General features: G+C 36.7%; 1 protein-coding gene across 2 annotated transcripts; it reads left to right on the plus strand.

Moving 5' to 3' along the window:
- The first annotated feature begins 6,407 nt into the window (after positions 1-6,407).
- LOC103706153 (UPF0307 protein Asuc_0809) lies at positions 6,408-17,277 on the plus strand. Of its 2 annotated transcripts, XM_008790167.4 has the most exons (7): positions 6,411-6,801; positions 6,904-6,952; positions 7,076-7,127; positions 10,240-10,394; positions 10,524-10,637; positions 16,533-16,683; positions 16,924-17,277. In XM_008790167.4, the coding sequence occupies exons 1-7, from the start codon at positions 6,491-6,493 to the stop codon at positions 16,938-16,940; spliced, it is 849 nt and encodes a 282-aa protein (XP_008788389.2). In that variant the 5' UTR covers positions 6,411-6,490; the 3' UTR covers positions 16,941-17,277. The 2 variants fall into 2 exon arrangements, with proteins under 2 accessions (XP_008788391.2, XP_008788389.2); XM_008790169.4 differs by lacking the exon at positions 10,524-10,637 and having other exon boundaries at positions 6,408-6,801.
- Positions 17,278-26,571: the final 9,294 nt, after the last annotated feature.

The following is a 26,571-nucleotide window of genomic DNA, read 5'->3' on the forward strand; positions in this document are numbered from 1 at the left end:
ATTATAAGAATATTTGACAACATTACAGCTACGAACATTCGAACTTTAACGGAAATTTAGGTTTAGCTTCATGGTAGGTCCGCACAATCATCGCAAGTTAGCATGTCTTTGACAATTCCAGTCGACCTAAATGCTAGGATTACGTATACAAATATTCAAATAATAGCTTGCTTTTGCACATGCTAACGCTAAATTTTGAAATCAGACTCTTTCTAATTGCACTACCTTTGTCTTTTGTTAAGAGTTCTTCCATTAGATCATGCCTGCAAAATTCTAAAGCTTTGGCTTGTCCATATACAAAAGCATGCTGCAGTGAGGTTATGTTCTTTGTAGCTAATTTTGGATTGGTAGTTCATACCATATGATTAGCAATGATTGAAGCGCCACTGCTTCAGTCTCTGCTTATATTATCCTCTTATTCCTGTTCTCAACATTGATATGCTAAAAACTTTTCATCACAAAGGTGTACTAAAGCTGGTTTCAAATTGCTTTAGTGGTGCTGTTTTCAAAAGAAAAGCCTTTACAAGATCACAAAAGTTTGACTAAATAAAGCCATCTTCCACCTTTAATTCCTAGTTGGAGTTCAGTTAAATGACCCAATCAGGTTAGAAACCAGTGACCACATTCATTCTAATTTTGAAGGCAGAGAAAGGTAGAGAATGGATACAGAGAACTCCAAACTCCAAGAACTTAACAAAAGATCCTTTGGTCCAGCTTTGTAGAGCCGGACTGCACATTAATTTCCTTGGTGAAATATGGGAGTCGCATAAAGTGCAGACCTTCTCATGACTTGTTCAGAGTCCTAATGCGCTGAGCATGTGGTAAAGGCTCTCTTAGCTTTTGGCAAGCCACCATCTCAGAGCAATGAATAACGAAAGAGCATGAGGGGTTGAAGAGCAATTGTGGGACTCGGGAGATCCCACCTCACTTCCCAACAATGGCTGTAGGAGTCCATGATGGTCCCTAACTCCATACCAAAGCACACATTTTGCCTCTGCCGTATGCACAGTATCATTAGATCTCTTGTCATCCCCTCCACAACCAACATCATGTTGTCTTCTTGAGGGGCTCGATCCCTTTTCCTCCTCCTCACCGCAAGATGAGGGGTTCCAAAACGAAGCTCCCACTCTAGCTATCTAGCATGGAGAGATCTAGAGAAATGTGGTCAAAGCTCTCAGGTTTTCATGAAATGCGATCCAATCCTTTATCAGCATTGCGTAAAGAGGCCTTCATTTAAGCCAAAAAGGAGGAAAGCTTTGTTTATTGTTTAAGTGGTTCGTCTGACTTTGCACTCAATGGGCTTACATCACCAGAGGGGACCCATATGGGAGAGCACGAGAGCAGGAGTGGGACAATGTGTGGTGCAAGGAGATCATGAGCGTCATCTCCCATGGAGGAATCTAGTTGAAAAGCTCGCAAGCATTGACACTGGCAACAGCTCTCTCTCTTCCTCATGCTCATCTCTCTATCTCTCACTTTCTGAGGGATAGAATAACAACATAAGAAGACCATGTGAGGCTGTCCTCCTGCTGCAATTGTAATGGGTTGCTTTGTTATCGCCTGGAGCCTGGGAGAGATTGTTCCCAGAACTGCATGTACTTTCTACTGTTCTTTTAGACAAATTGAGATTGTTGATAGCATTGTTGTCTGTACCCTTAACCAGTTGTGAGATAGTGGGGATGTTTAAGAGAAAAAAAATGGCTGGAGCGAATTGGTCGCTGGTATTGGGCAATTGGTTAAAGGTGGCTTTGCGTGTGGGATAATGAAATTGCAGGCATTGTTAGTGATGTAATTTGCTTGGTGTGAAAGCTTTGAGCTATTTCGGTTGGGCCTGATGCCTGGGGTTCACTAGTTGATACCATCTGACGAATGATTTTTTCTAGGTTTATAGATGTTATCTTTAGATGCATTATTTATCTTTGAACCAGTTATGGTTCAGAGTAATAATGTACGCCAATAAAGAAAGGACGCAAATAAATCCGGGATTGCTAAATTAGAGAAGCTCATTCATTTATATAAGCTATAAGCGCCAAGAACACTCCTTTTTACAAACCATGTTGGAGCCAAATTTTCTTTGATGATTAAAGAGAGGCCAAAAGGAGCCACCCAGCTTTCATTACTAGAGATAAAAAAGAATTTGCATCTTGGAAGAGAGAACAAGATCAATTAGAGAGATAAAGGGATGGATAATAATAACCTTTCATCAAACAATAGGAAGAAAGTAAGAAAAATTCTTGATTTTGTTCCAATCTTCCGTCAACTGGTAGCTTTTTGTGATTGCATAGAATAGACCACATACCGCAATTTGAAAACCAGCATAAGCAATAGAAGTGATGGAGGAGTGCTTGTTAAGAAAAATCCTAGTATTTCTCTCTTTCCAAACAGTCCAGATCATCGCCACAAATAACATGAGAATGATAAACTGAAAGGAGGTTCGAGGGTAAAGAATTTTGAGAGAGCAGCATATCCTTTTCCAAATGGTAGAGAAAAAAGGGCAAAAAGAGAACAAATGATCCATTGATTCCCGTGTTTGATGACATAAAACACAACCTCTTATACTTCTATCAGTCTTTTTTCAAGTATATCTCTGGTGTTTAATTTTTTCTTCCAAAAAGGCCAGAGGTTCAAGTTAAACCTATTGGATCAAGTCAAAGACATAGCTGACTTGTCGCAGTGTGAACAGGCTGTGTTCAAGATTTTCCGTAAGCCAACTTGATCCATGAGCCGTTAGCTGCTAGGAAGCATCAAGAATCGAGATCTTATGGCATTAAAGTAATTGAAAATTGAGACCCCAGCCTTGCAAGTCTCCTAACCCAAACCTAACGAGTCTAATTAACCCCCCTCAACCCAAACTCAGCAAGACTTCAAATGCTTTGAAAAAAAAATAATAATAAATGCAGGTTTTGGTTGGGCCAAGGCGATCTCGATTTAGAAAAATAGTGTCTGAGAAAGTGTATGTGCACCAAAATTTAAATTCCTACATGTATTCCCGAAGTGCTTCAAGTTACAAAGCACGATTACATTGATTTTATTTTTTTACCTTTGCACATAGATTAATATCGTAATCAACTTGGGTTGGACCGCTTTAATACCTGCTGTGGAGATCACTGTTGCATCACATCTCTATATGGAAATCAGTGTTGCAGAGAACAGACAACATCCACTAGAAAATCTGCACTAAATTGTAGAGGAGTTTCTTGTCGAAGCTTCGGTTGGCAATTTATGACCCGATGTGTTAATCCAACCTCCAAACGACATAGTTATTTTAAGCAGACTGGGGTTTGACATAAATAATTTTGGGTCATAAACAAATAAAACCAGTTAGATTTGTTTATTAAATGGATTAGATTCAGACTTGACCTTTGATCTATTTAAACCTATTTAAAACATGTTTAACCTATTTAAAACCTACTTCATCTGTTTTTGACCCGTTTACCTTGCTCCACTTAACTTGTTCAATTTGTTTAAATCCATTTAATCCATTAAAAATCTGTTTAATTCGTTAAACCTAACTTAACCTGTTTAATAAATGGGTTATATGGGTCGGATCGAGTTATCTATTTAATAAATAGGTCGGATTTCGATTGATGGATTTTTGCCAAGACTCATATCGGATCTAATCCGTATATGATCCAATCCGATCTGATTGCCGCCCCTAGTCCGAGCTGTTTGCACCCAAATCTTTGCTAGCACGGCACCTCATAATGCAGTACCGTTCCCAATACAAGGAATTGAAAGGATGGTCCTAACTCAAGTTAGGAAGCAAATGGTTTGAGCTGGGTTGAGTCTAACCTCACTCATCCTCAGCCCAGATTAGAGTCAAGTCTCTGATTTCGAGCCATGCATGCGGCCTAGTTCTGTGAACTGGGATGGTTTTGTGTTGTGGCCGGGCGTGATATTTATAGGCTAGACGCCATACAATTTGTTATGGCCAATCTGGGCCAGCTACAACTTTGTTGATTGGTTTCTGAGCCTTGTGTTCCGGTTAACATTGGCTTAGGCAAGTCTGCAGTGATTTAGATTTCCTCTTTTATTCCTCAAAGTTACATTGGAAAATTTCTCCATTGGCGGTGTGCGTGATTGGTTTCATGTACAGGTGCACATTACTCCTAAACTTCCCTAAGAGTTCGAAGTCAAGGTTATGCTCAACCTTGCTTGACTTGGGGGACCGATTTGGGTCACTTAAGTTCTCCATGAAACTAATTACTCAAGTCTATCTGTCATTTTATCATTTTAACAAGCCTGATAAAAGATAATCAATGATCAGGTGCAAGATATTTGTATACCATCTTTCTATGACTCCATGGCTGAAGGAGAAATGATCTGTCTAAGAAACATTATTGTTACAATAAGACGGTGTAGCATTTCCAATATTTAACGCTGAACAATCTGTCTCAAGACAATGAAAATTGAAGAAGTGATGTTTGAACTTTAGGTGGATTCTGAGAGTGCATAAAACTACTCTCTCTCTAGCTTAATTTACATAGATGCTAGTTTATTTGAAATACTTCTGCTAGATCCTTGAGCATAGCCTAGTGGTACACTCTCTCATCCCTAAAGTAAGAGGCTAACCATTCAAAATTTGTGGTGGTATCTCTCAAAAATTTTGGCTGTGCTCGAGGAAGCAATGGACTAGAACCGTCTATGTTGGTAGTCTTGGTTTGTAGGGTAGCCCTAAAATTTGAATGGTGTTAATGTTCGAGGATTTAGATCCATTATCATTGTGCAATACTTGGAAAAGGGATGATACCATCGGAGGAAGTGCTTGATAGTAAATACTATTTAGATTTTAAAAAATTGTTAAATCAAAATTTAGGCTTCACTGAAATCACCAACCCTAGTGGCTGGTACCATCTTCTAATGGGTTACCCAATACCTAGAGTCTTAAAGATCAAAAGGAGTACTGCTAATCTGCTATCAAGGAGTTTAAAAAAGTGAGTATAAGATTCATTGTTTGGAATGGGTATATGCCGGCCACTTGCAATCAATGTTGTTTGCATAGAAGCATCTTCCATTTCTCTTTCCAAGTTATAGACAACATCGAAAAGGTTCGATATGGGCCATTGAGCAACTTGATGTTAGTGATGATTGGTGCAATTTGATATCTAGTCTACAACTGCATCTACGAATAATTTTATATTGCTTGTCTGTATAGAGAAAAAAATTAGGCTACAAATTGCATGGACAATTTTAGATATAAGTGTAGGATGGTTTAAGATGGAGAGGACATATGAATGTAGAAAATTTGCTGAGTGCTGATGTTATTAGACCATTTCTACGTCCTAAAAAATTCCTCCTTACCACCACCAATACCCCCAAAAAACATAAGCAAGTTCTTGTTGTAAGTCACTGATAGTATTATAAATTCCTAAAAATATATATTTTAATTGTAATAAAATAATTATTGCTTTGAACAAACAATAAATAAAATATGTTATATACATCAAAAAATACTTCATGTGATTCTCCCTAAATCTCGATGTAAAATTTTATATATATATATATATATATATGGGGATTGATAACCTATTCTCTGTTATGGTAGGTTATCAATCTATCCATTTTTTATTGGACAAAAAATACCCTTATTTTTTGTAACTCTTAAGGATGCTTTATGTCTTTTTATAATCTCACCTTAACTCACCCTCTCAACCCCCAATTAATGCTCTCTCCCTCTCTCTCTCTCTCTCCAATGTGTGTGTATTTATGTATGTACATACATATGTATGCATGTATGTATGTATGTCTATATATGTATGTATGTATGTATATGTGTGTATGTATGTATGTATGTGTGTATGTGTATGTATGTACGTATGTATGTGTATGTATGTGTATGTATGTATGTGTATGTATGTATGTGTATGTATGTATATATGTATGTATATTTATATGTATATGTATGAGAGAGAGAGAGGGAGAGCATTAATTGGAGGGGTTAAGAGGGTGAGTAAATGTGAGATTGTAAAAAGACATAAAGTATCCTTAAAAGTTATAAAAAGTAAGGGTACTTTTTGTCTAATGAAAAATAGGTAGATTGATAACCTACCATAACAGAGAGTAGGTTATCAACCCCCTATATATATATATATATATATATATATATATATATATATATATATATATGCGCATGCGCGCATACGAGCATGCGTTTGTGTAAGACACTAGATTTATAAGAAAGAGCGGGAGCCCTTGTTTACCAAGGTCCAAGATGGAGATTAACTTAAATTTCAATTGGCCCAAATTGACTAGGGCTCTGGTCAATTTCACTTTCTAGACTAGATACTGTGATCCAGCAAGATCGCCCCCTTCTTTGCGATTTATAGGAAAAATAGAAGAAAGCTCTAGTTTACCAAGATAAAAGATGGAGATTAATCATTAATGTAACCCAAAATGGCTAGGGCTAGTCAATTTCAGTTTCTAGACCACATACTGTGATCCACCAAGATCGCCCCCGTCTTTGCCGCAGCCCTGCCCCAGAGGGAAAACCATGGCCCAAGCGGCGGCATTGGCGGCCGCGCCTCTAAGGAACTCCCCTCGCCCCTGGCTCTCTTCCCTCCTCTTCTTCACCCGAAAACCCTCCCCTCTCTCCTTCTCCTCCTCCACCTCCTCCGGCTCCCGCGGCCCCCGCGGCCTGAGGCCCCTCGGCGCTCCTGTGCCCGAGGACGATGACACCGATTCCGACGCCCCCCCGACCGCCAAGAAGAGCCGGAACGAGCTCAAGAGGGAGGCCCGCCGCGCCGTCCAATGGGGGATGGAGCTCTCCACCTTCTCCCCCCCTCAGATCAAACGCGTCCTCAGGTATCTTCTCTGGACTTCTTGGTTTCCCGAACGCTAATCACCAGTGATAGTATTCTGGCAGATTGTTTTATTTCCTGACTGTTGCTGTTGTTCGGATTGCAGGGTTGCTTCCCTCGACCGCGAGGTCTTCGACGCACTCATGCTCGTAAAGGTACTGCTTTATTGCATTGTTTTCTTTTTCTTTTTCCATTTGTTTTGGGGTTGGATTGACGAGGGTTGGTTTTCTGTGTTTATCGCTTCTTAACCTGGGAATGAATTTATTTTTCGTTGGCAGAGATTGGGCCCGGACGTCCGAGAAGGGAAAAGGAGACAGTTTAACTACATTGGTATGCTTAGTTCACTTGAATATCCATGTATTTGATGAAAGGCATTTGACTGTTATGGTGTCTTTGAAGTAATTACCCTGTCATAATTTTGCCAAATTGACGACAAATTTATAATATAGGGGCTATTGGTATTCTTGTAAATGTCAATAATGGACCTGGAAATTATATCTTCCCACGTACATCAGCCAAAATGTTGACGCTTGAGATTGATTTTGGAGTCCCCTGATAAAGGACCAAAGCTCTTTTGAAAGAATTGTTTAGGATGTACATTGCATGGTTCCAAGCAAATTGTGTTCCAGCCAACAATACTCAACCAAGTTGATGCATGAATAATACATAATCTTCACAGCTATATATGAGTGTTAACATTTTCCTTCATGCAAAAGCTTTCACACTTCCAAACCCGATATGCCCCGATACATAAAATAACTCAAGAAACTATACCTACAACTTAAAGAAGGATCCCCACCCTGATAATAAATAACCAATGCATCCTGCTGTCCCAATGCTCCATCTCAACAAATGCACTATCTGCATTTTATTGGAATTTAATTTTACTTCCATGCTAGTATGTTGAGAGTTTCACTCCTTAGTAAACTAGCGTGCCCTATACCTATGCGAGAGTCTGGTTATGTTGAAGGTTAGTGGAGATCATGCCTCCATGGGAACCTATGGCCCCTTTTCCTCGTGGAACTGATGTTATTTCCAGTTCTTTCCAGCTGGGTCCTAAAGAAAATCATAGACTAGGCACATCCTTGGCAGCCTGCCTTGTTCTTTTTTGGAAGTATGGATGACTTTTATTGATTATTTGAATAAAATTCACCCCCCCCCCCAAAAAAAAAAAAAACTTGCGTCATTTAATAGATGCATTCTCACTCTTAGCTGCTTCACTTCTTTTATTTTTTTCCCTTGGAGCAAGAAGTAAACCAATCTGGGTGTACTTAGCAATGGAAGTTGCTAAGTGGGGACCATATCAAGATGACAGATTCTAAAACCCTACATTCCAAAGATCCAAATGGGTATATGCATAGTAATCTACTTGCCCTGATGAATATAATAGGATATTTTGCCATCAATTCTCGCAAATTCATCTATCTGTTGTCAACTAAATTGATCAACTAGGCTCCCCTGAGCTGGCAATTGATCCAACCAAAACTCAGTAAAAGACTTGTCACCAATTTGGTAAGGGACAAGAGGGTAGTGGATCTCAATTTTGGTATGCTTCTGCAAGTAACATAATGGAAATCCTAGGTTTAATATTCCCAAATTGCTAGTTAGAGTATATGTTACTTTCACTTAGCCTACCAAAGAGAGGTTATTCTAGAAAGAAAATTTCAAATTAATTTCATTTATGCAGCATTCTTCCAATCCACTAGCTTTCTCAGTCCAAGACCACCTTCAAAGATCTATTAATAAATTTCCAGCTAACAATATGGAAGTTATCCCTTCAGAGAAATTTCTGCATCTTCCTCATAATGGTTTAAAATTCTTCTAGGAATGGTACAGGCAACAGACATATAATCTTGGAAGAATGAGCTAATGGATTCGAGCAAGCTATATCTCCCAGCAAAGAGAGTAATTTAAATTTCCATGAATCCTATTACTTTTTACCCTGTCTGAGAGAGCCACAAAAAGAATAACTTAGCTTCTTCATAAGAGGGAGGCTCAATACTTGAGGGAAATCAACCTTAGAGATTCAAAATAAACTACAAATGCCAGATTTATTGGAGGAACATTGCTGAAATATATCCTGCTTTTCTCTTTGCTCAATAAAGAGACCATTAAAGAAAGATAATGTAGTGACAAGATCGTCTAAGTAAGATAGGAGATGTCAGCTTTGCAGAAAATTACCAAAGTATGCTCAAAAAATAAGGTGAGTTACAAGGATATTATTACCAAACTTGTAAGCTAAATTTGGCATTTGGAAATGACCAGAGCAGGATGGCAAGAAAGATACACCGTGACAGTAATGAAAAGATGAGGTGAGAGGATCATCTTGCCTTACACTTAGTGAGACCATAGGGAGCTATTGAAAGGAATAGGGAATGAAGGAGCATCTGCATATTCCTTAATCCTACTTATCCAAATCTCATTGAATCCCAGATTTTTAAAATCTTGAATGAAGAACTTCCTATTTATGCTGGAAGATGCCTTCCAAAAAATCAACTTTAATGCAACATTTTTGGCCCCTTTATTTTTCAGAAAACCATCAGTCGTCTGTTGGAAGGAGGATATGTTTGACAAATAACCTTTCCTTGATAAAAGCATGCCAATTCAAAGATATTAGATCTTGCATGATAACTTGAAGTCTGTCTGCAAGAACTTAGTAATAAACTTGTACAGATTATTGTAGGAAGAAATAGGTCTTAAATCTGCAAGAGAACAAGCGATCATCAGAATGAAGGCGACAAAAATCTGAATTACCTCATTAAACAATTTTTTAGAAGTGAAGAAACAAGAAACAGCAGTGCAGATATCATCTTTAATCAAATGCCAGTTTTTTTGGAGGAAACTGTCAGTGAAACAATCAGGCCTTGGCGATCGATAAGGGTTGGATTTCATAACAGCTTGCTCTAGTTCATGGAAGGTACAGGCCAACTCATCTATCTTGCCATATTACGAGAAATTAATCTTGTAAAGAAAAACTTTGAGATGAATAATCGTCACCTTTTGATCCAAAAGGACTACTATAGAATTGCATTGCATCTTTTTTAACATTGATAGCCTCAGATCTAGTTCCAGTAACAAGTAAAATGTTATCAGAGGACCTTCTCGACTGAATAGTTTTGTAGAAAACATTTGAATTCCTGTCACCCAATGTGAGCCACTGGATTCCATCTGCCATAAGTCACTCCACCATATCAAGAATTGATTCTTTATTCAAATTTCTTTTCTTCCATTTAGTGTCTGGGGTTTTCAATCCAATCTTTCAGATCCTGTCAACCGTTCACTTTTCTTTTCTTAGTGCTTGATTGTGTGGATCATTTACTGGATAGTCTAATTCAAAGATCATACAATATGTGCATGTCTGTGTGTTGACACAGGTTTTTGTTTTTTTTTTGCTGTTTTATAAATTACTTTGTTTTGATGGATTTTTTACAATTTATGTTAGGAAGACTGTTGCGGAAAGCACAACCTGATTTGATGGATGCTCTAATTCAGGCTTCTAAAGATGGTGACAATAGTAGGCTGCTTGCTTTCTCTGGTCAGGAAACATGGTCTATTGAAGATGATGAAGAGGAAGAAGAAATCACATATGAGGAGGAGGTAAACAATACTACATTTGCCCTGAGTGTAGATTTTGCCCTCTTCAGTTGCCATGATATCTTGTAACATATTATTAATTCACAATCATTTCGCTGCTGATGCCACGCTCATTATGGGAATTTCTTCTAGGAGAGTGAGAACTATATAGAAATAGCAGCCAGATGGTTTGATGGCCTTGTTTACAAAGATCCATCAATTACGAATGAAGTGTACTCAGTTGAAAATGTCGAATTTGATCGTCAGGTATTATTGTTTTTCTAAATTTTGACTTTAAAATATATGACTTAAGCATGACAGAAAAGTCTAACACTGACATCATGAAGTTTTTCTATGATGACCAATGCCTCAAAAGAAAAAAAAATAGCATGCTATTCGAACCAGAAATGCATATTTCATATTATTTCTTGCTTAACATTTTTGCTGAGGCATGATTTATGTAAGATTGGGATGCATTTTTGCCACTTCATGTGATATGCGTACTTGTTCATATGTCTTTAAGCTGATTTCACTTGTTTGTAATTCCAAAGTTTTTGCTGAGGCTTGATTTTTTAAGTTTTAGATGCATATTCGTTACTTCATGTGAAATCACTTGTTTGTGTGCCCAAATGTATACTTGTTTGTAATTGGGAAAAATTGTTTCATTTTTTAAAATTACTCGTTAACATCTCATTAGAATCTAAGAGCTCCTACAATTGACTTATTCATCCTCAGCAAATACTTGCACAAGATTACTCAAGCTTTCTTGCATCTATAAGCATGAGCAGTCATAAGAATCTATACATAAGGAGAAAAAAACAAGACTCATTTCATCAAGGTTATATGTATTGATTGTGAAGTTTGAAGATGGCAATTTTAGCCTCATTACATGCCTTTGTCATAGTGGCAATAATTTTCAAGGCAGCTCTTTGTTTGCTGTCAAAGAGAAAACTTGGATTCACAAAAGATTTTCCTATTAGATGTGATGATTTGTTGGTTTTCCTATGCTCTTGGCTATTATTTGGCACCCCATTTTCGGATCAGGTTATAACTTCAAATTTTTTACTTGCTATTGGAGGCATCGTCAGCATTACCATGCCTGGAGAAAAAAAAAGAAAGGAAGGTGGTCCAATGACTGAACAGCTGATTTCAGCAAAAAAAAAAAAAGACTGAACAGCTGAAGGGCAAACTAAGCTGTCCTCAGGGTTCTCCATAATAATTATGCCCCATTCCTTTAGCCAATTTAGCTCATAATTTAAATTTATCCTCCTCTAATAAAAATTTAAAGACACAGAACACACACACACACTCAGAGAGAGATAGATGGATAGATAGATAGATAGATAGATAGATAGATAGATAGATAGAGAGAGAGAGAGAGAGAGAGAGAGAGATTTCGATGGAACTTTGACCTAAAACCTGCTGTTTTTTATTTGAGATTGTCCAAAAAAACTTCTCTCTCAAAACTGTGACAGATCATCTAAATCGTGATAAAATATAGAGTTGGAAGAAAAATTGAAAACTGAAGTTAAGAAGTACAAGAAAAGGCTAGAATCACCTCTAGAGTTGATTGGAACTAATACTAATCAGGAGAACTTCTCCATGACAATACCTTGACCTTAATTCACATGCCTAATTCCATCTATATGGATTTTTTGGATCAAAGTTTGTCCATCAAAGTGTAGACTATTTTATGATGGGCTCAAAATCTAACATCAGTTCTCTCTTTGTTGCTGTCTAGCTACTGACTTGGGTGATTTTGGCCAAGAATGGGGCCCTCTGTAATAATTAGAAAGCCAACTGGTGGAAGGATATTTTGCTGGTCATGTGATTTAAGATCATGCTTTCTGAAAAGCAGTCTGCCCTCCATGGTTTCATTGAACTTGAATAGTGTCTGCATGGAGGAGGAAAATGTGGGTAGGAAGCTCACATTTAGGGCAAGTTGCTTTACTGGTTAGATAGTTAGGCTCATGTAGCTAAAAGGAAAACTTTCATTAAAAACCAAATTCAATGTTTCACTATATCATTATTCAAATTCCATACTTGTGTTATTTATGATATGAATATTAATTGCTCTAAATAATCCAAACTATCAAATCAAAAACCATTAAACAGGATTAAAATGGCTGTAATTAAATAGCGGTACCTGGAATGCACTATAATAATACAAGAGTCATGTGTTATAGGGAAAACATTGATGTCTTCCTACAACCTCTTTCTAGTTTTATTGATCCCTTGCTACTAATGATCTTCGTTACCTAGACACTCACGTCTAGATCTTAGGATCATGTTCGATACATATTTAAATTGCACATGCATAAGACAGTCATAACTTAATAAATTTTTTGGTTGCAGTTTTTAGATATTGGTGGAGAGTTGGACATTTCCAACAAGGAGTTTGATCTGCTAAGAAAATGTTAAAAGTGAGCTTTTGTTCTTTAAACAGATTGGTTATGAGTTAGTTTTCAAAATAACTTTGAAATTGTTATGTTCTGAAAATCTTTAAGCTAATTGGAAAGATTGAAAGAGAAACTATATATATATATATATGGCCTGTATCTTGCCCTATTTCCCCTACAAAATATGCTTTCTTGAATGTTTGCTTGTCATCATGGCTTGTTCAAGCACTCACTTTCAAATAGTAAGTTATCCGCTTTATTGATGATGTGGTTCACCTGCATATCACTCATTATTATCATGCCACTATATTCTGTTGAGCCACTAACCCCAAAGACTATCTTTCATTTGCACATAAAGGCTTAGACATGAACCCCTCAATAAGTTTATCTTCATACTCTTGATAGAAAATTATGTAAAATAGCGGGCAAGTTATCATCATTGACTCCAACAGTACCTAGAGTAAGTTTCATTATGGTAATATCAATCAAATTACCCGCAAAAGCCTCACAACTAATATGATTGTATTTTAATAAAATAAATTAGGCTCAACAATTTTGAAAAATGGATCCTGAATGCATGGATTGTTAAAATTTCATGATTTCTTATCTCTATGAATCAAAGAAATTTGTGCTTCTTTAGCCTCCTTCAAGCAAGGAGAAGATGAAGTGATAGCAGGTACAAACAAGGAGCAACAAAGTTTGATGCAAATCATATTATATTAATATGGATGACAACACAAATGTATAAGATACACATGTTTGTGCTCACTGTGGTGGTGGAAAATGACACTTAATGATATGAGAATGTACAGACAAGCACGTTATAGACTAAGATACAATATATGCACATTAACTTCGTTTAAGGTAGATTATGCATCAGCAATTTATTGAGCAGGACCAGTAATTGCTGAATAATGTGGAACTTCGGTAAAGTTCCAAATCTGCATCTTGGAGCAGTGTTTGACATTTCGGTTAAAACCGAAATGAAATCTCTCCTTGTTTGCTGGTTTTCAGCTTAAACTGACCAAAAGCAGCCGAAACCCTTTCTTTCATTTGACACTTCAAACCCTGATCCCTTGTTTTTCACAATAAATATAATCCTTGACAGGTAAAATAGTCCTTATTATGGTACTTTACAAAGATTATTATAAATAATTAAGAAAGAAATTTTACATAATTAAATGTAACATTCCATAACTACATGGATTGGTGGTGTGCTATCTTGTTATTATCCCTATCCCTGTCAATTTTCTCACCTACATGATGATGATGGCCACCATTATTTATGTGACCCACCTTGCAATGGTACGTTGTATTTAATAGGTAATTCTAATTTATTTTATTTTATACAATTACGTACTTATTTGGTTTGTTTTGGCTTGATTGAGTGATATTAGTATTGGTATATTACTCAAAGGATCGGACAAAGCTATCAATCTTCAATTTATTTTAAACTCAGGCCAAAATGATCTGAATTTTATGATTTCAGATAACCTAAAACATAATCAAATGATATGAGTTATCATGTCTTGAGTTTTTATTTGTTTTCTTATTTTCTATTTTTGGATTTTTCTTGACTTTTTTTGACTGAAATTCATAATGAACTATCAAATTGCTGAATGTGCCGAAACCAAAACTCTATCGGAGGGGTCAAAACCAAAACCAATACCAAGTTTTAAACTCATAGAGACCTCTGGTATGAGTTTGCAGATTAGATCCTTGATATGCTCAAGATGCGACCATGTTATTATTCGATAATTGAGTTTCCATGAGCTTTTTCATAAAGGGGCTTCTAAGTGAAGCATCAACAACATCATTAGGACTCGATCTACTATATTTGCTGGTTTTCAGCTTAAACTGGCCAAAAGCAGCCGAAACCCTTTCTTTCATTTGACACTTCAAACCCTGATCCCTTGTTTTTCACAATAAATATAATCCTTGACAGGTAAAATAGTCCTTATTATGGTACTTTACAAAGATTATTATAAATAATTCAGAAAGAAATTTTACATAATTAAATGTAACATTCCATAACTACATGGATTGGTGGTGTGCTATCTTGTTATAATCCCTATCCCTGTCAATTTTCTCACCTACATGATGATAATGGCCACCATTATTTATGTGACCCACCTTGCAATGGTACGTTGTATTTAATCGGTAATTCTAATTTATTCTGTTTTATACAATTACGTACTTATTTGGTTTGTTTTTGCTTGATTGAGTGATATTACTTATTAGTATTGGTATATTACTCAAAGGATCAGACAAAGCTATCAATCTTCAATTTATTTTAAACTCAGGCCAAAATGATCTGAATTTTATGATTTCAGATAACCTAAAACATAATCAAATGATATGAGATATCATGTCTTGAATTTTTATTTTTTTTCTTATTTTTTATTTTTGGATTTCTCTTAACTTTTTTGACTGAAATTCATAATGAACTATCAAATTGCCGAATGTGCCGAAACCAAAACTCTATCGGAGGGGTCAAAACCAAAACCAATACCAAGTTTTAAACTCATAGAGACCTCTGGTATGAGTTTGCAGATTAGATCCTTGATATGCTCAAGATGCGACCATGTTATTATTCGATAATTGAGTTTCCATGAGCTTTTTCATAAAGGGGCTTCTAAGTGAAGCATCAACAACATCATTAGGACTCGATCTACTATATTTGCTGGTTTTCAGCTTAAACTGACCAAAAGCAGCCAAAACCCTTTCTTTCATTTGACACTTCAAACCCTGATCCCTTGTTTTTCACAATAAATATAATCCTTGACAGGTAAAATAATCCTTATTATGGTACTTTACAAAGATTATTATAAATAATTCAGAAAGAATTTTTACATAATTAAATGTAACATTCCATAACTACATGGATTGGTGGTGTGCTATCTTGTTATTATCCCTATCCCTGTCAATTTTCTCACCTACATGATGATGATGGCCACCATTATTTATGTGACCCACCTTGCAATGGTACGTTGTATTTAATCGGTAATTCTAATTTATTCTATTTTATGCAATTACGTACTTATTTGGTTTGTTTTGGCTTGATTGAGTGATATTAGTATTGGTATATTACTCAAAGGATCAGACAAAGCTATCAATCTTCAATTTATTTTAAACTCAGGCCAAAATGATCTGAATTTTATGATTTCAGATAACCTAAAACATAATCAAATGATATGAGATATCATGTCTTGAGTTTTTATTTTTTTTCTTATTTTCTATTTTTAGATTTTTCTTGACCTTTTTTGACTGAAATTCATAACGAACTATCAAATTGCTGAATGTGCCGAAACCAAAACTCTATTGGAGGGGTCAAAACCAAAACCAATACCAAGTTTTAAACTCAGAGAGACCTCTGGTATGAGTTTGCAGATTAGATCCTTGATATGCTCAAGATGCGACCATGTTATTATTCGGTCATTGAGTTTCCATGAGCTTTTTCATAAAGGGGCTTCTAAGTGAAGCATCAACAACATCATTAGGACTCAAGCAATGAAAGCTGCATGAATGTGCTGGTTTTTGAGGAAGGGACCATCGCATTTCCCCAGCTTTCTATGTTGATAGCTAGAAAAGCATGCTGCAAATCTTTGACTGAAATTCCTTTCGTCATTGCTTCTTCATGAGATATATATGTATAGCTGGTCTGACAATCAATGTAACACGTTTCAAATTTTTGGAGACTTGTTCATCAATGTGAAATGTGATGGTGGGCATGGACTTATTGACTTGACAATGCTATTGCCAGGAACTGCGGAAGCTTGTTCGTAGAGTACACTCAATCGAAGGCCCCCAGGTTGACGAAAATGGGGCAGAATATGATGCTATGCTGACTGAAGCAAAGAAGCCTCTCATTCGCTTCTTACGTTCTTTAGCAAAGAAATCATTGGCTGAACAAAGTGAGTAGTTTTAACATTTATTTCTAGTATTAAATATTATATTCAAAAAGATTATCATATTGAACAAGCAAAGCATCTTAGAACCCATCACAATATTGCGCACTTGCTCAAGCTGTGTTAGCCATGTCATCGTCCTGTTTATTTTCTTATCGACATCAATTATTGAAGTATCCTTGAGAACTCTGATTGGGTGACTATTTAGTCAGATTGTCTAGCTCTCACTATGATGTCCCTATGCAGATGGAAATCTGTCTTAAAATTTTCAAAAGCAGATTCTGATGAAGACAAGACAGCCGTGGCTCCTTTCATCTGCAACCTGTCATTGGCATTATAGATGCGAACTTCCCCCGACCACTCAGAGCCGGACCTTATCTTGTTTCCATTGTGAAATGTTGAGATCTGGAGCTGTGGCTGATTATAACCACTTTGGCCATGCCTGTGGTTGGCTTGGAATCAATTCCCACTTGACCGAAAGTATGTGATTCCTGATAAGCTAGCTCTAGGGACAACTCATGTCTTGCTTTGAAGAATGATTGGATACACCTTTTTTTCGATGATTAATCATTCATTTCCATGATTTCGTGTGAAGCAAAATAACTCCGCCTTTCCTGCCATTCACATTGGCAAGCTTTTAAATCCATGGTTCGCCGAATGATCGATCATGGGTGGTCGGTCGTTGGAGCTGAGATCAAATTCAAGATTCTTGCTTTGGGCCTAACTATATTCTTCACATTGTGCATTATCACTTAAATCTAGTCAATGGCTTTGTGACCGCGTTAGTTCCGAATCTATATATTTTCTTTTGTGAATGATGCTTTATTTTTCTTTTTGATAAAAAAACTTGTGTAGCTGTATGCCTTCTTTCTAGCTCGAATTGTAATCTATGCGCAACTGGAGTGTCAATTTTCCGAAAAGAAGCATAAAAATGCTGTTCGCTGGTCAGAACAGAACAATGTATAAAGCTTAAAAATCTAGTCCTCAAGTCGTCTGGATCAGCTCGTGATCATGCGAAAGGAATCCAAAATGCCTGATTGTGGGCTTCAATTACAAGCTATATTTGGAGCTTTCGGTTCGGTACTCCTTTACGTGAAGCTTTATCTTCCCTTTATAGAACGAAGGAAAAAGAATGGAAAAAACAAGGCATCTCAATTCGGTGAATGTCTTGTGTGGGAAAATCTTCTAGTATTTTTAAGCATCGTGGACCAGTCCTCCTTAGGACCCGTTCAACAACACATCACCATGGCCATCAAGGAGTGCATGTATATTGGCCCATAAGAGCCTGCCATGTGGATGTAGAACGTTGGAATTTGGTTTGTCAAGATTGGTGATAACGTTTCCATTTCCCAAACAGTATAATTGACTTTTTCTCCATTTCTCACATTTTAAATACCCAAGGTGGATGGGATGCTTTCTTTCCGGTGTGAAAATTTTAGACACAATTTTAGATACCCATGATTTAGACACCCTTTGTCCGGAACCTGAAACTTTATGAGGCGACTGCAAAAATTGGGTGCCTAGCCCAACTTACCATCAATTAAAGAGATGGAAACCTGGAGGTTATACTATTATACTTTGACTCCTTGAGATGTAAAAGGTGGTTAGCCTTGTAGTTAAGGCTGCAAATAGGTCGGGTTGAACCGTGACCTGACCCGATCCATTTTGGAGGATCTATTGGGCCGGGTCGGGTTCTAAAAATAAATCCGTTCCATTTTCTGGGTCGGGTTTGGGTTTACTGAATTTCGATCCGACCTATTTGAAATCTGGATAATTTTGGATTTTTAATTGTACGACTCGATCCGACCCAGATTTGTAAAATTATTTGGGCCCGCGGGCTGCAGTCCGAGGAGGTGCAAACACAAGTTCTAAATCCATAGATGAGTTAGCTCGAACCAGTTCCAATTTTTTTGGTCGGATTCGAGTTATACATGGATCCGACTCGATCCGAATGACCCGTTAGGTCAAAAATTGTAGCAGTGACCCGAACAAGGAACCGAATTGGGTCAGGGTAACTCATAATCCGACTCGACTCATTTGCACCCCTACTTGCAGCTTACATCTTAAATTAAGTCATCTTGAGCGAACTACATTAATTAATAATGAATCAATATGCATGCTTGCATACATACATACATATGTGCGTGCGCGCGCATACGTGCTTGTGCGTGTTCGACGCTACCATGCATGTCAAGAGTAATTGAAATAAGATTGTTCATTTTCAATATATTATGTATTTTAAATAATTATTTAGTATATATTTAGTTATAATTATATTAATTTGATGTGCATTGCGCTTCCAAAATAGCAAAATAGCAACTGAGATGAAGTCACGCTCTAATTAGTTGGCTAAATGTCTGTTTATCCGCAAGCTGTTAACAGACGTTACAGCGGCCTTTAAGCCTAACTTGGTTGCTGAATTCCCAGCTGAGGAAAAGGACTACCCTGCCTTTATCCTAGATTGTGTGGATGGGCCAATTAGTTGATGTTTGGAGATCCTATGAACCTAGGGTGTACTTGGTTTGCAATCGAAATCGAAATTGAAATTAGAATAACTATATCCTCCGATGCATTTGATTTATAATCAGAACTGGAATTGAAGCTAGAATAGGATTTGAAGTAGAGATTGAATTTTGGAAGATAGAGGTATTTCTATTCTTCTGCAGAATCTGAAACTCTTTTCTAACTAAAGAGCTAAAATAGAAATCACTCATTTTCATTGTCACTTTATAGTTCAAGTTTCTTTAACCAAATATACAAATTAAGTACCAAACTCGGGCATGTTCTGGCTTTTCCTACCTTGTCCTCACGAAAGAAGGTAAAAGTGGTTCTAGGTTCAAGGGACACCTGCGGACTTAGGCCTAGCTGTTATGATTTGATGCATGATGTGCGTCTCTCTCTCTCCCTCTCTTTTTATTGGCTCAATGACGCAAGACAAAAGGAACCTCTTGGTTACCATTTTATACCAGACATAAGAAATGATGTTGCGAATTCCAAATTATGTTTGACTTCTAAATCGATGACGTGGAATTGCAGCTGTGACTTTACAAAGATTTTTCTGCGGGCAAAAGATCACATAATTCTTCATTCAAAGCTTGATGGAATTTAATGTTGCTGCGTCAGACTTCTTTCCCTCTCGTAGTGGACCGTAAAGAAATCCCAGATACACCAAACTTGATCGGGCTCGTTTGGTTCGTAGAAAAATAAGAAGAAAAAATATGGTCAACGAAAAAGTAATGAGATGCCTTTTGATTGGAGTTTTCAAAAAAAAAATAAAAAAATTATATTTCTATAAAAATATGATTTTCACATTTCATGAAAAAGTCTTTTCTATGAAAAATATGGAAAAGTTACTTTTCCATGAGCCGGAAATCACTCCATTTTTATTTTTTCCAAAAATAGCCTTCAGCATTAAAGAAGCATTAAAGACCTAATTTTTATTAAGGGTATAATAAGAATTACACTTAACTTTTTTTGAAAAATAGATGGTCAACCAAACATAAGTACTCTGCAAATCTGTCACTTTCTTATGGTCAACCAAACATAAGTACTCTGCAAATCTGTCACTTTCTTATGGTCAACCAAACATGCCAAAAGTACTTTTCTAGACATTTTTTTTTAGAAATCTCCTTCTCAGAAATCATATTTTTTGATTGAAAAAAAAAAAAAAAAAAAAAAAAAAAAAAAAAAAAAAAAAAAAAAAAAAAAAAAAAAAAAAAAAAAGCTTCTCACGAACCAAACCAGCCCGACAAGGTACATAAGCATAGTTTCCGTGAAATGCATCTTCGTGTAGTGCAAACTACATAGCCTCATTACCATGTTGGATCTACTCGATTCAATATTAAAGATTACATGACATCTAAATAAAAAATGCTAAAAATAATCCGATCGTGTACCTCACCAACCCCGGACTACTATATCAGGCCTAACTGACGCAATCTCATAACTACTACATCATGTCCCATACCAACTTTAACTACCATATTGAATTGGTGATATGGCAAGTGATCTATGGCAGTAATCTATTTACACAGACTATACCTGTAACTCAATGTGCTTAGTCATCCTTCGCCCGCGTGCATGTGTCATGCGTAATGCCTAGCACCATTCATCCAACTCCACGACGATAATGTGCTTAGTCATCTTTCTTCCGCCTTTTTGATAGAAAAACTGGGATGAGCGTATTTAATTGTAAAACAGCAAACCAAACCATATCAAATCATAACAGCGAGGAGGAAAAATTTTTGCCTACGTTGTATGCACCACATCACCGTGCATGCCACCAATTGAATCCACTCGTTTTTTGAACCCAATTCATCAAGCATGTACCTTGATATATCATTATAGAAACGAGCGATTATGGTTTATAGCATGTGCTGCCGATGAGAACTAATTGACTCTAGGTACTGCGGCGAGAAGCGCAATGACGCTGAAGAGCTCAGTGGTCAACTGCTCTAGTCGGAATTCGAGGAGGTAAGTGGCGCTCGGTTGCTGCAATCGAGGTCCTCGTCGGATGGCAGCCCTCCAACTTGAAATAGCACAAAGCAAAAAAGCCCTTTAGCCGGAACGTATCCGGCGGAAATCCTATGATGCCTAAGTCGCTGGACAATCAAAGAATAGAAGGAGGTTGTATTTCGGTCTGCTAGAGTGTTCTTCCTCTTACTTACATCTTTTGCCCTCATTTTTTTTTTTTGGATATTTAGTTATCTACCACTAAAAAATTAGGGTATATGGGTCGATAAAAAGTGACTGGCTCGAGTATGACCTGGACATCGGGTAATATTTTATGCACGGATTGAGTCTTTTGGTGAGCTGTATCCCATACGAAGGCGCATCAGCATGAAATGCTATAAGGCGCATGCAGTGCACGAGATAATTTCTCCAGCCATCAGAGAATCCGTGGCCAACCTGTATATGACGCGAAAGCAACCGCCGGTCTTGACTTTTTGTCAGCGGCCCGATCACACGAGCCGAAGAGTCAAGCTCGTTGAAATCTTTTGGGTAAAAAGTCCACGTAGGATGGTGAAGATTAAATGCCCTGGCCGGCCTTTCCACGTCAAATCTTGGAATTAGAGGCAAACAGCTGCGCGGCTTAACTAAAAAGTCTAAAATCCACACAGAATCGATGCCAATTAACTACTTTGGAAAGGAGGAAAAAAAAGCAGCGAGAAATTAATGGGCTCACCAAACGCACGTCCGGGTCGTGCCATTGGCTCGGGGTCGCGTCACTCCCGATCCGGACTTTAATGCGTTCCGTGTCAATGCGTCGGCGACTTCTCTGCAGGGCCGCAGCGCTTGGATTCGTCCGCCGCGGGGTTGGTAGACCGGTGAGGCTGCGGTTGAGACTTACCAAACCCCGGTATAGTTTGACGTTCGTAATATTTATATAATTTCTATTTATATACACCATATGTATTTATATGCTTAATCTGTAAAAAAAATATATAAAATATATAAATAAACCTATTGTATTCTACCAGTTTAAGATTTTGGAATAAATGATAATTTTAACATAGTATCAGAAGTTTTGAGTTCGAATCCTAGTGGGATCACTCTCTAACCCCATTATTATTTTTTCTTGATATAGTTATTACTAGGTTTGCATTGATAATGTTTTTTGTTTGTGAGGTTGAAAATTCAAAATTAAAGATATGTTGAATTAAATGTCTATTCTCAAAACAATAGTAGTATCCTATTTATATTTGTTCATATTTAAATTCACATCCATTTCAATTTCTTTGCTTGGGCACGGTAATTATTTGTCAGAGATTCAGGTGCAGAATTAAACGTGGGTGCCAAGCAGCTATCCCAATCGCAGCATGGGATAATATAAGCTTTAGTCCATGCAAAGAAAATTAAGTCGAATCCTCTTTTCCATGCGTGTTCTTCTTCTCTGACTAATTAATCAAATTTGGTACAGAATCGGTTTGACTAGTTGCAAATCCTATAGCTGACATTAACCAAAGAAAGATCCACCTGCAAATAATATGAATGGAAACGATCCATGCCATCTAATCTAAATTTCAGGAGTTCATTCAAGGCTCCTATGTCAGACTTGGTCTTCGATTCCACGGCGGCGTTCCTTTGTCCAGGTTAATTAATTTCAGATCCATACATATCGATTCATAGATACCGTATACATCTATGTTTTTGTTTCCTAAAACAATTGAAGTCACGAAACGAAACAAAACAAGACAAGGACACCCATGGTACGAAAATTTGCAAGAAAGTTTGGACCCGCCGAGCGAGAGCGAAAGAACGGTTTGAAGTTTGAAATTTGAACTTTGTCACCATGCATTGGGCCATACATGATCGTCCAACTCTCAAGAGAACTTATCCCAAGAAGAAAATTAAAATAAAAAAAACCACCACAGATGACAAGGCTTTTTAATGCAAATATACTCTAACTATTAGCTCCTTGGTATTCTCTACTATTTGGATAATCCTGTGTAATCCAACACTAAAAATATTAGGCCATGAGGAAAAAGAAACGAAGTGACATACTGCTAAATTTCAAGAAATGTGGGACAAAGATGATGCCATACATGAAGATACTCTGACTTGAGTCCTACATCAGCAGTATTATAGGTTTTTGGCATCAATTGGATGCGATCCTCTGAGTCAAGATCCTCTTCAGTCTAGGATTGAACTGGAGAGGTCATGCCCTAGTTTGTGTGCTGTAGATCAGCCATGATTACATGATTAAGGCTTGTGGTTCATGTTCTACACAGCGGAGGAGTCCTATCCGATCATAATTCTGGCCACACATGGATGGTTTGTTATTTTTTTTTATTTTTTTTTGATGGCTGCTCATATTAGCCTCGCGTGAGCACAACCATCAGAGTCCAGAAAGATAATACACTCTAGAGGTGAGGGAACATATACATAACATCTCTAGAGAATCTTCCCAGAGTGGTAAGCATTAAAGGGGGCGAGATGATTTGTTATTCAAAATGAAGCTTCAGGACCTCGACCCTGAATCCAAGAGGATCTGAGCTCATCATCATTACTTTGTATAACTACCACTAAGATATGATCACCCTCAACAATTCTTTAAGACATTAATTTCTCTCTTAATAGTTGCTTTAGGTAACGTTCCAATAATGCCGGATCGCTGCCAACGGATGGAAAACTTCCCTTGAAACCATTTTTTTTTGGTCATAACGAAACCATGAGCACTATTTGCCCTTTCAGTTTGAACTGAGTCTATTTAGAACAAAATATCAATATTTGATTATTATAAAATAATACACAATAAGGAAAAATGTATCCCTGCATGCATATTGCTCGAGTAAGATCATCAAATAAAGTCAACACTTATTTTCTTGCACATAATTTTGAATAAAAAATATATTTTTAATTAAGTAGTTAGTAAAAGCATAGAACAATTCTCAAAATTATTACCATATAACAACCATCATAGCCGGACAAGTGCTGGATACTGGTTGTTATTTGAGAACCAGTTACAATGGTCGTGCCATTGCCAATTTTAAACATAGATTTTTTAATATGAATACCCTCCAAAATATCAAATTTTATATATATACTTTTTCAAAATTGATATTATATGTGTACCCTCGTAAAACACTTGTTTGGCTATTCTACCTTTTTCTTATGCTTATTTTTGCATATGTACCAACGCCATCTAACGTCGTTAAAAAATTAATGGTTTCAATTTAAAATAGCTAAAATATTCTTAATGAATAGATGCGCAACAAAAAAAGCTATCACGATGGAAAACAAAATAAATATAGTTTTTATTTTAATTAAAATAAATATAATTTTTATTAATGCTGTTAGAAGAACCGTTATATTAGAAGTATTTGTGCAAAAACAATATTTTATAAAAGTACAAAAATAAATATAAATTTTAAAAGAGTATTTATACAAATTTACATTTTTATAAAAATATTTATACAAAAATCTCTTTAAGCATTGGCCTTTGTCGTACGAGGCACAGGGAATGCAGTAACTTTCTTAGCCAATCATTTGACTTCAATTGTTCTCAGTGTCCTAGCTGCCTCTTGTGATCACCCTTGACCTTTGTCAAGGAATTCTTTTTGTCCTGATCCAAATACCGCCGAATCGTTTGAATCATTGATGCCCCATTCTCCCTCCATTCTAAGGGCCGCCATTGAGCACCAATGGAGTGTAACATTTCTTATAATTTTAAATTTGACTCCAAAGGCTGCAAAGCATTTCTTAAGGTCAAAAGTCTGAGTATGAGCTAAACTTAGACATCCAATCCAGCTAAAAAGTTACACTTATCCATAATGCCACATAAGGTTTGTCTCCCACTGTTATTTGGAGTCTTGCATCTGTTTACCTCATCAGTGCTGCATGACGGGGAAGACGGCCACCAACTCGGGGCCCTTTTCATTCCAACACTACTCTTTTGATTCGCAGAAAGAAGAAAAAAAATATATAGTTAATAAAAAATGTAAAAAAAGCTTATGTGATGCTATACATATAGCCGAGTGAATTTCGAAGCTTGCTCTTCCAAAGGAGCTTTCTAGCTACTGACCTCGTGGAGGACCCTTCCGGTCAAGCACATCCATCAACGGAGGTCGAATTCTAGCAGCGAATGAGAATAGAGGATGTAGGATCGAAAGAGGAATTCGTTTAAGCAAGAGCATAGAATTTTTAAAGAAGAAAAATAAACAATAGTTTTTTCTAAAAATAAAATTTTTATATTTAATAAAAAAATCATAAAGAACACAAAAAAGTTTAATTACCGTCATTCAGCAATTGGAATATTTTTTTTTCCGAAGGTTCCCTCAAACTTTGAGATAGAATGAAGTAAGATTTTTTTCTTTATTTAGAATATAATAAGTATTTTATATAAATTTTTCAAAAAAGTTAGTGCTTAACAAAATATAAGTTGTTTTGAAATGTGGCAATTTTTGCAGACACCGACTTTTCAAAAAAAATATTCTAATAAAAAAATTCTTTTTATAAACTAAATAAGTTCTCTGTGAAATGGGTTATGTCGATGTGGTTGTACATAACGTTAGACACCATCTACTCCTCCTTAATATATTAATCTAACGAGATGCCATGGAATGAGAGAGTAGTAATCAAGTAATATATTGATATTAATTTTCTCGAAATAAAAAAGAAGCAGAAGATCGGAAACCGTAGTCATTTATTGGAAAACAAAACCCACACGAGACCCAAAAGAATTAGTTGGGGTAGTTCTACAAAGATTGGAGAGTTCAGTCACTTGGTAGCGCCTGTCTTCTTATAAATTGCACTCTTTCAAAAGGGAAGGATTTAAACAGCTGAAATTTGGGCAAAAGTTGCCTCTGTTTGCCAACAAGAATATCAAGTTATTTTCCCCTATGAATGCTACTTATCCAGCCCTTGCAATATAAATTTAGTAAATATGGCTCTAGCCCTTGCAATATAAATTTAGTGACTATGGCATGAACTTGAACATGGCAAGTTCAGCATATTGAGAGAGCCAAAAAATTCCAACCATCGTAAATAAAAAAAAATGTAAAAGAACCACTATAAGAGTTAAATACCGGTTGTTTGTTGAAGCTTTCATATGCAGATGTATGGTTAGCTAAGGGAGCTAGCTCTTCCTAAGGAAAGACAAGTTTTTTTTTTTTTTTTTTCTAATCAAATAAAAAGTGACGGCATCGAAAGATGGGCTATAGTCCACATGAGGGCAAATTATAACTTATACGACGTGCACCGTATAGCCATGCATCGTATCAATGATTTGGTCTGATTTTCATAGGCTCCATTCATCTCGTGCTTATTTTGGTAATCGGTCTATGAGAAGCAAATATTATAATTTGTATGGTGCACGATTATATTGATGCACGTGGCGTAGAATATAATCTCTTATGTAAGAGACAATAGGTTATGTCCGATTTTTAACTTAAA

This window comes from Phoenix dactylifera, chromosome 2, assembly GCF_009389715.1.
Source record: "Phoenix dactylifera cultivar Barhee BC4 chromosome 2, palm_55x_up_171113_PBpolish2nd_filt_p, whole genome shotgun sequence".
Taxonomy (NCBI): Eukaryota; Viridiplantae; Streptophyta; class Magnoliopsida; order Arecales; family Arecaceae; genus Phoenix; species Phoenix dactylifera.